General features: G+C 44.7%; 1 protein-coding gene across 1 annotated transcript in view; it reads left to right on the top strand.

The window, feature by feature from the left end:
• Nucleotides 1-378: 378 nt before the first annotated feature.
• Nucleotides 379-15,602, top strand: part of bahcc1b (BAH domain and coiled-coil containing 1b) — a gene marked incomplete at its 5' end in the record, with an annotated part of 48,237 nt that continues 33,013 nt past the window's right edge. Inside the window, one exon of the mRNA XM_080479705.1 lies at nt 379-550. Within this exon, the coding sequence (XP_080335831.1) occupies nt 379-550 (172 nt within the window). The remainder of the gene's footprint in view (nt 551-15,602) is intronic.

Genomic DNA, 15,602 nt, shown 5'->3' with positions numbered 1-15,602 from the left:
TACATGCTGAAGATTTGGAGTTCTAGGGACGACATGTACATTCGGGCTTCAGCTGCGTTCTGTGCAGTGTAACTTCTTGTTGTTGTTGATGATGAAGAGGACTGTTTGTCTCAGCATGAACAGCGACTGTGTTTCGGTCCAGCCTTTCCTCCTGCGCTCCATCCCTCCCTGGCTGCTCATTGTCGCGCTCTGACTTTTCTGCTCCGTCTTTTGTAGGACATGACGGGGACGCGGCTCCTTCCCTGCAAAGCCAGAACTGCGCTCAATGCGAGGGGAGCTCCAAGTTCATAAAAAGGGATTATTTGCATCTGGGTGCCTGAAACCTTCGGTGCCTCCGGATTTTACTTTGGGATTTGGGATTTATCGCTCCTCGTCGGGATGGAAAGCCGAGATTTTGCTCCTCCGCACCACCTCCTGACGGAGCGGAGCGCCTTGGTCCACAGCGCCGCGTCTCGGATGGCGCAGGGCGGCCATGGCTCCGTGCAGCACCCGGCACACTTCCAGCCCGGGAAATACTACTCGTCCCACCTCTCCATGGCTCCGCACTCAGGTCAGTTCGAATGCAGATGTTTCCCGTGTATGAATGACTTTGTGCTCCTTCACATCCACCGCGTCTCTCTTTTGTCTGGACCATGTGTTGTGCATACTGGCAAACTTGCGTGAACCTTTTTTTTTTTTTTTTTTTTTTTTTTTTTTTATGGACGAGCCAGAGTTTAAGGTGGGAGAAAATTGCTCCAACTTTGCAGGAATTTTGAAATTAGCGAGACGACGCAGTGAGTTTTATGTTTAACTTTATTTAATGGACTGTTTATGGCTGCTTGATGCGCGGAATAAGAAAATAAATTTTACGTGTCAGCTGAACCTCACGTGAAAGAGACAAAACAAAAAGTGAAATAGAGGAAATTTCCCCTCTGTTGTAAATTAGATTAACAGTAAATTTACGAGTAGGAATTTATTTTGGAAAATTAGGATAATTTCTGTTCCATCAAACAGAGTATTTTGCGGCATAATCTTGTCACAGATTTATATGCTTTCATCAATTAGTAACGTACTAATCGTTGCCATTTGATGTAATTAATTAGAATTGGGTTATTCCAGTGGTTGTATTGTATTTGCCATTAAACAATAAGGAAGCTGTTTGCCCGGCTGGCTGCGGTGTTGTGGCTCCGGGAGGATGGCGCTCCGGTGCCGGTTAGGTTCGGTGGCGCACGCCGCTGTATGCAGGTCGCAGACCGGGGGTCGCTGTATGCAGGTCGCAGACCGGGGGTCGCTGGGCAGAGGGGAGCTCCGGCTAATGGAGGTGCGGGTAATACCAGAAAATCCGGTTTCTATATCGAGCGGCGACGTGACGGGGTGCGAATGGGTTGACAGTGCATGCATTAGATTTAACAAGTAGCTTTGGTATCCTGTCTCTATAGAGGAGGGGTGTGTGCGCGCGTGTGTGTGAGTGTGTGTGTGTGTGTGTAGTGAGAGAGAGAGAGAGAGAGAGAGAGAGAGAGGTTCTGCTCTAAATCATACGCTGTGTATCTATAATGGACTAACTGGATGAATGTAAACGTGCCCAATGAGAAATCTCATTAATTATCATTTGCAAATGCAGAAGACTCTTTAACACGACGCTGTAACTCAGCTCTGTGAAAAGAATCGCCTATTGTGTTTAAGATCCACACACTCCTCCATTTTTAATCATTTCCACTTTCTGTTCAATAGTTTTGCCCAACAACCCCCACAGAGGTGAACAAGCTTCTTTTTTTTTAACCCTGTAGGCAACATTTCACAGTTTATGTATTTCCAATCATCTCTCCCTGTTTTCATTCTTTTTTTGCAGAAATTAAGGGCAGCCTTGTGACATTTGACGTGCACAGTATCAGATTTTGGTTCTATATGTTTTAATGCTCTAGCTTTGATTCAGAAATGCACCAACATGAGCATTTATTCAGCTCCCAGTCTGTAATTATGGCTCTTTTTAAGTATTGTCTTCATCTCAACGACAGGGAATATAACATTTCCCTTATTATTTCTTCTAAACGTGTGTCAGACTCATGGTTCAACATTTATATTTATTAATATTCCATAATGTATTTTTTCAATACTGTCAGAATCCAAAGCAGACATGACATATCTTTTGAATATATGTCCTTGTAGATGCAATTTATAAAATATGTATAACAGTTTGCATTACAATGTAATACACACATTGTTTTTAGTGTCATGCTTGTTAAATAATTTATGTAAATATTGTTTCATGTTGCAATAGATTTAAATATAATATTAAATAAATAATTCACTATAATTTATTTTGGATTAATATAACATTTCATATAATTTATATTGTCTTCACCTGACTGTCCCTTTTCAGTGACACTTGAAAGATTTAACTACAAATATGTCTGTGTGATTTTTTTTATTTTTAGCAGCTACGAAAAACACAAATCTCACATGTATAACCATTTAAATACCACTTTGACTGCTACTCGGTGACATGCATTATGGTCCAATTTAAAAATGATTTTGTAATGCTGAAAGGGGGAATAAGCATAGTAATGCACAGTGATAATGCTATTGAAATATATTCAAGAGGGCCTCTCACTGGGTCTCCAGGTGCATGACACTGTATTGAGATTCCAGATATCCAGACTCTCCATGCATGTCCCTTATGGGGTTTTGACTGACATGATGGGCATGGAGGATTGTTGTTTTGGGATGGGGGGTTGGGGCATGTGTGCGTGTTTGCTGGAAGGTTAGGATTGGGGGGGGGGGTTACCGTTGTCCTTGCCCCCCTTAGAGATTCAGAAAGCTGTATGCCTGGCCCTAGGCCTCGGCACAGGGGGTAGATATGATGTGGAGTTGGCCATAGCAGGCCAGAAAGAGAGAGGGGGGGGGGGGGGGGGTTATGAAAAGGGAGGTGTTCAAATCTTTGAGAAAACCCACACACACATGCACAAACACACATATTTCACAGTCTCATCATACCAAACTGTGTGTATCACTTACAAAATTTCAAAGTAAAAAAAAAAAACAGACTCCCCTCGATCCCCCCTGTTTCTTCATATCCCGGAAAACCTGCAATCCATCAATTTGCTGAAGCCTCTTATTTAGATCAGCATGGTGTCTGCTTGAATATGGCCGCGCTTGACAAGGTGATGGAATGACAGACGCATACCAACGCTAAGACTCAGCCCTCATTTGATAAAACCCCTCAATGATATTACACAGACGTTTAGATTACTGATAGGAGCAGTGGGAAAGCCTTTGTCTCTCTCTCTCTCTCTCTCTCTCTCTCTCTCTCTCTCTCTCTCCCTCCCATTTTCACTGCTTTGCTTTTATTCCCTCTCTTTCTCTTTCTAGCTCTTTTCTGTGATGTTAGCCCCTGGGCGGTAGTTGTGCAAGTGTGTGTGTGTGTGTGTGTGTGTGTGTGTGTGTGTGTGTGTGTGTGTGTGTGTGTGTGTGTGTGTGTGTGTGTGTGTGTGTGTGTGTGTGTGTGTGTGTGTGTGTGTGTGTGTGTGTGTGTGTGTGTGTGTGTGTGTGTGTGCGTGCGTGTGCGTGCGTGTGTGTGATTAAGGTTAGGTTTAGCCTGCAGTAGCACAGGTGTGCAGCATTATGGAGGGCGTGGCCGCTCTTGTCATTGAACAGGTGTGTTGCTTCCCAGACAGCAGACGTTTTTTGTTGACATGGTTGTGTGTGTGCGTGAGTGTGTGTTAGTGTGTGATCCGGTATAATGCAGACAGAGTGTTTATGTTCCTCACACACACACACACACACACACACACACACACACACACACACACACACACACACAGTCATGGACTTTGAAGGGTTTCTGTCTTCAGCCGCTTCTGTTTTCTTCTATGAAAGTTTAATACACCTCCACCATAATGTTTTGGTTAAACTAGACAACCTTCCTCTCTTTGTAGAGAGGAAGGCCTCCGTCCTTCCTCTTTGGCCCTTCGTTCCTGACCTTTGACCCTTCTTCGTCTTGCCATCGTTTCCCCGTCCTCCTCCTCGTGTCCGGTCTTGTTCGCAAAGCACAAAGATCCTGCAGTCAAACTTTGCATATCTTCGCCATGAATGTGTGTGTGTGTTACCTGCAGCCGCCCTGTCTATTCATCATGGTTGGTAACGTCGCTCCTCTCAAGGAAGTTTCTTGGCTTGGCTAGATGAGACACACCCCCTTCACCCTCCCACCTGCATACGCCTCCATACATAAACACCTTGCATGAATTGAGAGCAGCCGTGTGTGTGTGTGTGTGTGTGTGTGTGTGTGTGTGTGTGTGTGTGTGTGTGTGTGTGTGTGTGTGTCTGTGTGTAAATTAGAGCTACAACCCTCTGTAGTTAGTACAGACATGCATTAGTGTGTGAGTGTGTGCATAAGGTGCTTATTATGTTAAAAGGTAAGTTTGAAGGAAAGCCCTGCTGGATAAAGAGAGACGGACAGAGAGAGGGAGAGAGAGAGAGAGAGAAGGAAAGCATTGATGGATGGGGCGGAGGAGGAGAAAGAGGAGAAGGAGGTGGGGGCGGGGTGAGGGTGTGAGGGAGTAGATAGGCTGAATGTTTCCACCTGGTTGGTAATCCAGTCAGATTACCGCCGCCTGACGGCCCCCGCTGGCCGCCATCCCCCGACTCCTCAGCCTGGCGTCTCCTCGGCCTCTCAACAGTGTGAGTGAGTGAAAGCGAGAGAGAGGAGACGCGAGCCCGTCTGTGTGTATGTGTGTGTGAGTGAGTGAGGAACAGAGAGAGAGAGAGAGAGAGAGAGAGATGAGTGTGTCCCCCCCCCCCCCCCCCCCCCCCCCGACCTCACCACTGCTACCCGGGGACGAGGGCCACATCTCGGGTGCAGGACGTGGATCAGACAGCTGCTGCAAACTGGAGGCAGCTGAGCTGCTACTGGATGTGATGGGCCAAGAGAAACGTGTAAACAGTTAATTTAGTGCAATCCTGCAAAAAATACACACAGACTGGGAAGCACTACGTGTAATTGCAGTATCATAAACTGCAAATCCCCTCCCTGAAAATAATAAAACTAATGGTCTCAAAATGTTTAGGTTTATGGACATTGATGGCTCGTGTTCAGAACATAACTATTTAGATTACGCTTCACATGTACAGCCCTCCTCAGCCACACACATCCACTGGACTGCATGTTTGAATGTGGAGGTAATTAAATAAATTAATATATTTCATACTGAGTGCCTAAGCCTGTTGATGTCAGACAAATCCACAAGTGTTGAAAGAAAAGAAATGGATGCACTGAAATTATATGTAGAACTTAATCAACCAGATAGTTTAGAAAATTATTTGTTTATCTTGATGAAAATAAATTAAGAAAAAGAAATGTACAATATGGAAGTGAGATTATAATATATTTAGAGTGCATTGAATAGACATTCACTTAATAATTCACTAAAAAGTTTGAAATATTATTAGTTGAGTCGTGAAGTTAATGATTATTTGTAAAATGACTATAAAAATTTTTTTTTAATTCTTTAGTTGTTGATGGTTATGATTATTAGGCTTTACGCGTTTGACATACTTATAAGTTGAATGTTTCAAATGTTCAGGTAAAGTAATAATCCTTCAGAAATTAACTATAATTTATAAGAATAAAACAATTCTGTGTGTGTGTGTGTGTGTGTGTGTGTGCGTGTGTGTGTGCGTGTGTGTGTGTGGTAGAAATCCAGTGACACTGCTGCGTTCAGAGATGAAATCTGCATCGAGGCCAAAAGAAATCAGTCAAATGAGTTTGACTGTTTGAAATTTGTGGAGACATTAAAAGCATTAAGTGATTAAGTAAGGCCAGTAAAGTCATTAAAAACATTTCCATTTCAGATTAGACGCCTCCTGGATGCTTTGATGTTTCCTTCAAGCCAAATCATTTCACTGTGTTCCGGAGCGTCTGCGCAGATTGACCAGTAACAGTGACCGAGGTTTAGAAAGGTCACATCAATGGAAAGATGGGAACTGGAATATATGAATTGACAATCAGGGTTTTTTTGGGCGATGCTCACGTTTGTTCTGGAGCACATTTGTGCCAGTGAGACTTTGGTCTTTCCTCCAACAGGAGAACAGCTGCTTATTGTCGGTAGCAGTGATTTGAAGGGAGCAGAGAGCGTTTGGTTGTGACATCTCCGGGGTGTGAACACACACCACCATCTGATGACTTGGCATGTGAATGGAGAGCGCCAGACTTCCTGTGTCCATGTGCTCTGTCTCTCTCTCTTTCTCTCTCTCTTTCTCTCTCTCTCTTTCCTCTTTTCTTCTTCTTCCTCTGTCCCTCACTGGCCAGACTTCCACTCCCCCGTCTTCCTTGCTCCTCTTTAACCACATGCTCGCCCTCCTTTTCTTCCTCCTCTCCTTCTGCTTTTCTCTTTCGCTTCCCCTTTGCTATTGCGTTCGCTCCTCTCAGCCGTTCGAGTGGCGCTCCAACCGTCGTCCTCCTCCTCCTCCTCCTCCTCCTCCTCCTCCTCCTCCTCCTCCTCACAGCCATGTTCCTCCCAGCTCTTCTCTTTGCTCTCTCCTCTTTTCAATCGATCCCCCACCTCTTATATCCATCTCCCATCTCAGTCTAACTCCCCACACGCCCATCGCCTCCTTGCGTTGTTAGTAGACCAGCTTCCCTCAGCACTCCTCCTATTTCTGTCTCAATTTCAGGCTGCTTCCCCTCCTTTTCCACATTGCCTCATTTGTTTCTCCCTGCTCTTTCCTTGCCTTCCCCTCCTCAGCTCCCCCACCCCCTCGGCCGGTTGTTAACGGGCCCGTCCCGGTGCTACTCGGCTCATGGCCAACTCACTAAATCACAAACGTTTGGAGGATTTGGCAGGAGGGAGTGAGAGCTCAGTGAGGCGCCTTTGAAGTCGGAAAAACGAGAGAAAAATGACATTTTAAACAGCAAAACACAGCTTCTTACTCTGTGCAGGAGGAGGGGTGTGTGTGTGTGTGTGTGTGTGTGTGTGTGTGTGTGTGTGTGTGTGTGCCGACATTATAATACCAAGGCAGTTCCCTGTTTAAGCAACATGACATCATGGGGGGGGGGGGGGGGGTCAGACATGATGTCACAGTGTCTCAGTAGATCTACAGGTCTGCACCTCCACTCCAAAATCCAACCAGCACAACCCTTATCATCACCTGAGGAGGACGCGGGGCTTTCATTTACCTCCTGGTCATGTTAATACCTGACTCATGGCCGCCTGAGCCGACTCGCCGCCTGAGCCGACTCGCCGCCTGAGCCGACTCGCCGCAGCCGGCCGGGCCCTTCGCTCAGCTGTTGTGTTTTGGTTCTGGGTTGGAGTCAGTTCAGCCTGTGTGGCTCATTCATATTGTAATGGCCTCCATTCAGGCCTCCATTGAGCCGGGCTGTGTCCAGTCGGTTTTGCTGTCAGGGCTTCAGATGGATGGAGGGGCTGCAGGTTCATCTGGAGGTGAGGTGAAGGAAGGCCTCCTCAATGCCGGGCCCGCCGGTTTTCATGAGTCACGCCGCGGCTGTCGTCCGGGCCGAGTGGACCGAGGAAGACTCTCTTTAATAGAAAATAGATAAATATCCTGCATGTATGTGAGGGAAAAAGACACGGAGAGAAGAGAGAAGCAGCTGTGTGGAACAGCATGGATCGTTACACAATGACACACATGAAAGCATCAAGTATATTCAGGAGTCTTTGTTGAATATACATGGAGCTGTGTGTGTGTGTGTGTGTGTGTGTGTGTGTGTGTGTAAGAGAGAGAATTCTCTCCCATGCTCTTTCCTGGGCCGAGGGTAGTGAGAAAGAAAACAAGGAGAGAGAGAGAGAGAGAGAGAGAGAGAGAGAGAGAGGGAGGGAGGGAGAAAACAAAGATCCGTCATCAGTCATTCATGGCTAATCAGTCTCGTGGGATGTGCACACACACACACACACACACACACACACACACACACACACACACACACACACACACACACACACACACACACACACAGTGCCAAGGTCCTAATCCTACTGGGACTGCTCGTGCCTCTGTGTGTGCCTGTCTAAATTTTGGATTCAGACTGATTAAAAGCAAAGTCTCTCTCTCTCTCTCTCTCTCTCTCTCTCTCTCTCTCTCTCTCTCTCTCTCTCTCTCTCTCTCTCTCTTCTGCATCTTTGATTGCTGGTAAAGTGTCTCGTCTCCGTCTCTCTGTTTTTCTCTCTTGTCTCTTTAATAACCACCTACTGTCTTCCGCTCTTGTTTTGATGTGTGTTTTTGTAATGTTTGGAAGCATGTGTGCATGCATAATATAATATAGGCCCTTCTCCCGTGTGTGTGTGTGTGTGTGTGTGTGTGTGTGTGTGTGTGTGTGTGTGTGTGTATGTGTATGTGTGTGTGTGTGTGTGTGTGTGTGTGTGTGTGTGTGTGTGTGTGTGTGTGTGTGTGTGTGTGTGTGTGTGTGTGTGTGTGTGCTCCCTCCTGTCTGTTAGTGTATGAACGTTCATACGTACGCGGAGCTTCATCAGAACCTCAGTCTTCTTCTGCCTCGTTACAATAGAAGTAACAGATTTGAGGTGATACTGACTTTAGAGGAACCTCGTTCCTTCAATCTCACCCAGTTGATTCATTTAATAAATAAATGAAGCTTGAAATTTACAGCTTGCCTTTAATAATTAGCGTAAGTTATGATCATTATGTTATTTGTGTCTGACTTCATGATCACAAAAGTGATGCTGCATAAGAACCAATTTGTTCATTCTCACTTCCAAAAACACATTATTTATTAACTATCATTAATTTGAACATATATTAATAAATCAGTTTATGAATCAGATTAATGATTCTATTTTGGGGAAAAAATGAATTTATGCTTCTTGTTTTTATTTCATTTAAAAAAATGAGTCTTTTACACCATTCAAGACAATGTGACACCTTGAAGCTCTTTTAGATATTAAATTCATGATTAATAATTTCTAATACTCATTTATTATTGCTGATTTTGCATGTGGGAGATTCTGGAATCCAACAGGGAGACGAACCACGTCACAGCAAGAGGCAATGAGATTCTTTAGAGGAAAGCTTCTCTATAGACATTCAATTAGTCATTAGTTACAAATTCTTAATATGAAGCGTCACCTTAAATGATTTGAAACAAATTGCAAATAAAGTGAATCTATACATTGAACAGGTTTTTCTTAAATATTTGGTTTTGCTCTCAGTCTGTGTTTTATTTTCAAAATCTTTCTCTTGCCAGGTTCCAGTTTCCTCGGTTATGTTTAATCAGCAATGTTTGATGATGGGGAAGAGATAAACTGACTTTTATGTTCATAGGAGTTTGGCAAAATTAAAGAATTGAAGAATGTCTGCTGCAGCTTTGAGAAACTGTGACGGACATCTTCACTGTTTAAAAACAACTTTTCAATCAAGGGAATAATTGGCAGGTTAACTGCTCATAAAAATAAATATTAGTTGCTGCTCTAAATTGAGATTCTGCTCTTTCCCCTCCATCTATACCAGCTTCTCGCTCGCCGTCTCTCCTTGTTTATTTTCCTTCTCCCACATTTTCTTCCTCTTCATTTCTTCTCAGCAGATCGCTCCAATAATCTTTTATTCCTGTGTAAATATTACAGCAATGAGGAAATATAAGAATGGAAAAGCCGCGCTGAAATAAGGTCAGACTGGGTTATTCTCACCTGCCTTCTCTCTCTCTCTCTCTCTCTGTCTGTCTCGCTCTCTCCATCACAGACTCCCTCCCTCCCTCCCTTGTTGCCTCTCCCTCGTGTTCGCTGTCTGCTGATCCTGCTCTTCTCTCTTGTTCGGTCTCTTCTCCTTCTCACACACAGGCACACACTGACTTTGTGACGCCCACACACACACACACACACACACACACACACACACACACGTACAGATGATGACACCTGCACGTCGAGTTGTTGAGGGTCTAATTTAAGTAAAGTGCTTCTCTAGGAACCACAACCCCTCAACTCATGATGATGGAGGGTGATACAGTACGGCGTGCATGAAAACACCCACACACACACACACACACACACACACACACACACACACATTGCTATAATAATGTGATATTTGATCCCTGTGGGGAAATTCACCTTTCTCTGGGCAGCTGCGGCTGTCGGGGGGTTCAGTCGGGGCAGACATGGTGCCGGCAGGCGTACGGTGCCTTGCACAAGGACACTTCAGCAGGCCGGATGCTCGTCTGACATGGATGTGGTTGAATCTGGGTCTGCTGGTTGAAGGATGTCGTCTCCTCCGCCTCGCCTGCTCTGCTCTCGCTGCGTAGGTGTGATTGTTTCCACTGGAGTTTGAACTAACTTTAGCTGAAGCTGCACCGCCGCCGCAATCTCAAGCCTCGGCGGTAGAAAATAAACTGCTTCAGAAGTTTGATTTCTGGTAAATTTAGTCCGGGATGCAAGTTAAGTTCAGACTACAGTGACGGTTGGAATAGCATCAACTCTAGATTTAAGAAAACTGTCTCACACAACACTTGCATTGAAAACTGGATTTTTAATGCTGATTTCTGACAAGATATGTTATCCTGAAGTTGTTTGCCGAGCAGCGACACATCACGTCAGGACAGACGTGTTTCTGTGTTTCCACTGCCTGAGGATTCACAGCAGTTTCCATATTCACATCTGGAGTCATGTATGTGGATTTCCTGACTAATATTTGAAATTTTATTTCAATTTATAAACGCCGTCACAACCTGAAACCTGTTAAACATTTTACCATCATGCCTCCTAGTCAGAGCACCAACAGAAATTAAAAAGGGTGTCGTCACAACTGTTTTTGTTAATGTTTGTTTTAGCTTCTGATTGCGGCGTCTATGGTCTTCAGGGAAATGTCTGGTATTTTCCACTATGTTGTCCAGCACATTGTCTGCTTGTTTATCGGTGCTGAGAAAGTCCTAACTTAATTTGGAGGTGCAATCGTCTGGAAAACCAAAACAGTGAGATCAGAAATGATCAAACTGAAATCTCTTTAGGAATCATTTACATCGACCATTATCTTAGTTTCAAAGAGATTTGGGCGGGGGGCTATAATACGATCTTTTGGGTGATCAAGTATTCACGTTAATCACATCTACTTAGTTTGAACGGTATTTGTAATTAGAAACACTGTTGGTAAGTAACAGGGTCACACAATATAGCAGAGAAAGTGTGTTAATTAGGGGTGTTGTGCTCATGTACCATACAGTGTAATGTATAATCAGCATGCTGTAGATGTCACAAAGTGCTCAGTTTTAATTGTGTGTTTACCTCAGTAGCCAATCTGATTGGTGAAGGAAACGTGTGTGTTCCCGTTGGTCTGGCTCGGCTCGGCTCATTTCTGTTGGACTCACTTTGTGCTCCTCCTGGGGTCATGACCCCCGGGTATATTCTATCTAGCAGCATGAAATCATTATACCCAGGGTGTGTATGTGTGTGTGTGTGTGTGTGTGTGTGTGTGTGTGTGTGTGTGTGTGTGTGTGTGTGTGTGTGTGTGTGTGTGTGTGTGTGTGTGGAGACTGGACCACAGAGGCGTGGTACGAGTCTGTCAAGCAGGATGACGACCAGAACTCAGAGAACAAGCGTCTTCACTCAGTAACGGCGCTGCAGAGCCACTGTGGTGGAGGAAGGGGCGCTGCCAACACACACACACACACACACACACACACACACACACACACACACACACACACACACACACACACACACACACACACACACACACACACACATGGAATTGCATTATTGACTCTCACCGCAGGCTTTCCTGAAATATCAGCAACCTTATGCTTTTAATTAGTGTGTGTCTGCATGTGTGCTCATACCATTTGTGTCTCATTCTGACCCAGGCTGCAGAACCAGTCCTGTCTGACCCCGATTCTCCAAATTCCTCTTGTTTTCTTTGGTGAAACATGGAAAGACTTACTATGACACCCCCCCACCCCCCTCTTTATCTCCCCCACCGTCCTTCCTGCTTCGTAAGAATCTCTCCTGTTGTGAGTTCCTGCTCTCCACAACCATATATGGCCCTTCCTCCTTCCGTGGGTGTGTATGTGTGTGTGTGTGGCGTCCAGAAAGTCTGTGGTCAAAAGCAGGAACATTTTCCTTCTCACTCAGTTTACTGCTGCATTTTGTGGGTTATGCTCGCTGACGGAAAACTCTGAACAACACCAGAGACTTAAAACAACAAAAACACCAAACATTTCTTTGGCTTCTTCGAAGGGACACAAGGTGCAGTGTTCACGGTCCTCTCTCTTTGTGTTTTCTATTTTATTTCCTCTAATTCTCCTGAAGCCACATCCAGAGGATGATGCACCTCGCCGCCGTTTGATACTGGAAACGCACGTGTGTGTGTGTGTGTGTGTGTGTGTGTGTGTGTGTGTGTGTGTGTGTGTGTGTGTGTGTGTGTGTGTGTGTGTGGTGGATGCTGCGGCTCTGGTCTGCAGTCTGAGAGTCAGTCTCTGAGCAGTGCTGTTCATCGTCTGCTGATTTATGCGCCTCACAGGGAAATCTCTCATTTGTAGCTCTTTCATCTCATTTTCCCCCCTCTCTCTCTCTCTCTCTCTCTCTCTCTCTCTCTCTCTCTCTCTCTCTCTCTCTCTCTACTCTCACTTTCTCTGTCCTTTCTCTTCTTCCCACCATAATGTGATTCAGTTCAGCTGCCTGTCCCAGGCGACATGCCATGCTTTTCTTGCACACCCTGCTCTCTCGAACATGAATGAGTCAAGAGGAATCGTTGATGAATAATAAGATAGAGCAGAAGGAAAATGCTATCTGGATCTAGTCGAGCAAAAGAACTCTTTTTCTCCCCTGAACGTGTTCTTTGTGAGCGCTGCTCGGGCGCTTACTCACACATTCAATGTGTTTGTATCCCCAGTGCCATAATGCTTTTGCAGACCTTTGTGTGTGTGTGTGTGTGTGTCTGACTGCTTTCTACGACCGCCTTGTTTGAGTAGCCCTGTCACTTGTGCAATTCAGTGGTGTCAAAACAGATCAGAAAGGTCTGGCTTGACTCCTGCCCCTAAACACACACACACACACACACACACACACACACACACACACACACACACACACACACACACACACACACACACACACACACACACACACACACACACACACACACACACACACACACACTGAAGGCTCATTGCCAGGGCTCTTGGTGGTTGGAGGCTTATGAAAGGGTCGGACTGACGAGAGGTTGCCAAGTGTACGGCAATAAGCGTAACAGCCAAGCTAACGAGAGTCACAACCTCTGACACACACACACACACACACACACACACACACACACACACACACACACACACACACACACACACACACACACACACTGAGACAGTATATGCAAAATCTCAAGTGACTCCGTGTGTGTGTGTGTGTGTGTGTGTGTGTGTGTGTGTGTGTGTGTGTGTGTGTGTGTGTGTGTGTGTGTGTGTGTGTGTGTGTCAGAGGAGCGACGGGGAGTTCAGTATATCAGTGAAGTACAGTGGCTTTGGTTAATTGGCAAATGTGACAATACAACACAAGAGGATATTGATCTTCAATGGGATCTAGATTGATTTAACTCATCATCCTCTCAGGTGTGTGTGTGTGTGTGTGTGTGTGTGTGTGTGTGTGTGTGTGTGTGTGTGTGTGTGTGTGTGTGTGTGTGTGTGTGTGTGTGTGTGTGTGTGTGTGTGTATTGATCAGCGGTGAAACAGTTGCTCCATTACGTTTCTGCTTGTATCTCCACCAACTCTTCTTATAGAGTCTGTTTTTCTGATCTGCTGTTACCTTCATCCTCCTCTTCCTCGTCTCCCACCTCCTCAGCCCTCGACTTACTTTCCGTCTTTAGAAAGGAGAGAAACCTTGGGACGGCCTGGCTCGTTATCTGTTGTCTCTGAGTTTTGTTTTACTGTGATTTCATCAAGCACTCTTCAGTCTGACACACAGCAGGGCACATCAGGGTTATTCTTTTCTTTTCTAACTATTTTTTTTTCTTCTTCCTTTCTACATACGGAATATAGTGTACGTGAATTAGTTCAACAAAAACGAGACCAGGTCTTTTCTAAAATAAAAAAGAGAAAGTAACCTTGACGTGTTTTTGGGTGCTTAGCATCATTAGACTATGAAAGCGTCTCCAGTGTGACTGTTTCTAAACACGACTGCCAAACTCTTTGTGTCGACCTGAATGATCCATCCTTAATTAAAACTTTCCTCGTCTGCCTTCAAGGTGTGAACACGTGACTTCACTGCAACAAAAATGCAGGATTTTCTTCACATTCCCTCCCCGAATTTTGTAAGCTGTTTTTATACATTCAGGTTTTATTTTAAGTGTCCATCTTGGACAGTCCCTCACTGCCATACAGTAGGTGTCAAATCAATCAGCCTGTCGAAGTGGCAGCACTTGGAAAGCCTTTCTGGAGAATTTCCTTTTTTTTTTTTTTTGATAGTTATTTCACCTTTTGTGGAGACGGCAGTGTAAAAATGGCGTCTGTGATTCTCTGGCTGTTAGATTGTGAAGCGATGGCAGTAAATCCCGACATTTATCCTGTTGAATCTTCAGATTTGCTGCTATCAAACTCTGTTACGGCTGCACTGGAAATAGAACGACATCCCTAAGTTTTTGTTTGGCCCTGTTATCCATGAGAATACCAAAAATGTGCCAAGCAGCGAAACCTGCCCAGAAAAGTGAGGCACGTTTCCAGAACTTGTTTTTTTTTTTTTTTTTCTCCAGCAGTGTTTAAGTGTTTTTGAGTGGATTTTCCCCTCAGCAAATCACATTACAGTCAATCATAAATAAACTAAAGCAGATTTTGTTCACTGTAAGTACAGCTGACTGTATTAGTGTGAATAGAAACCCATAGTTTTGATTTTTATTACCTTGGATTGTCAACATTGGGGGATTCGCTGTCTGTATGTTGACACACTTTTCCAAGTTATGATGCCAACTGGGAGAAATGGGAAGCATACGAGCACATTTTCTTCTTTAATTACCACAACGGAGACGTCTTCTCAGTGAGCAGATTGTATTTATGGTAAATAACATATGCACCTCCAGTTTTATGTGCTACATAATTATGATGTCACCGGGGTTGGAAATGATTTTATAAATGGATGCATTATAGCAGCTTAACAGAGAATCGTATCGAGTGACGAGGAGTTGGTGTGATGTTTGCCGAGCTTCTGTGTTCCTTCATCAGCTGCGGCTAATTCGTCGTATTTGCATTCATCATTTGGCATTTCTGCACCCGGGAACGTGGAACAACAGGAGGATGCAGTGGCGACAGATGGAACGAGAATGTGTGGATCAGGATAAAACAAAGGCGGAAACAGAGGCCAGGAAGAGAAGAGGCGGGAAAAAAAAAACAGGGACAGAAATGAGGTTTATGTTAGTGGCTGGCCTCTGAGATGATTTTCCATATCAGCAGGCCAGAGGGAGTGGGCAAATATGATTTTCTCCTCTACTCGCCAACAAAAAACAGAAAGAGACGGTATGGTGTCAGGTGACAGGAAAAAAAGGAATGGAGGGGGGAGAGGAAAGAAAAGAGTTGAATACATGTAAAAAAGATGGGAGAGTGGATGAAGGGTGGAGATGTGATAGAGCGAGAGATTAAAGAACAGCTGTGGGAAGAGAAGTCAACAAGGAATTTCAAGTATTTCAAC

This window comes from Lipophrys pholis, assembly GCF_963383615.2.
Source record: "Lipophrys pholis genome assembly, chromosome: 1".
Lineage (NCBI taxonomy): Eukaryota > Metazoa > Chordata > Actinopteri > Blenniiformes > Blenniidae > Lipophrys > Lipophrys pholis.
Note: the sequence above shows the minus strand (reverse complement) of the source record. Positions and strands in the feature narration are given on the sequence as shown.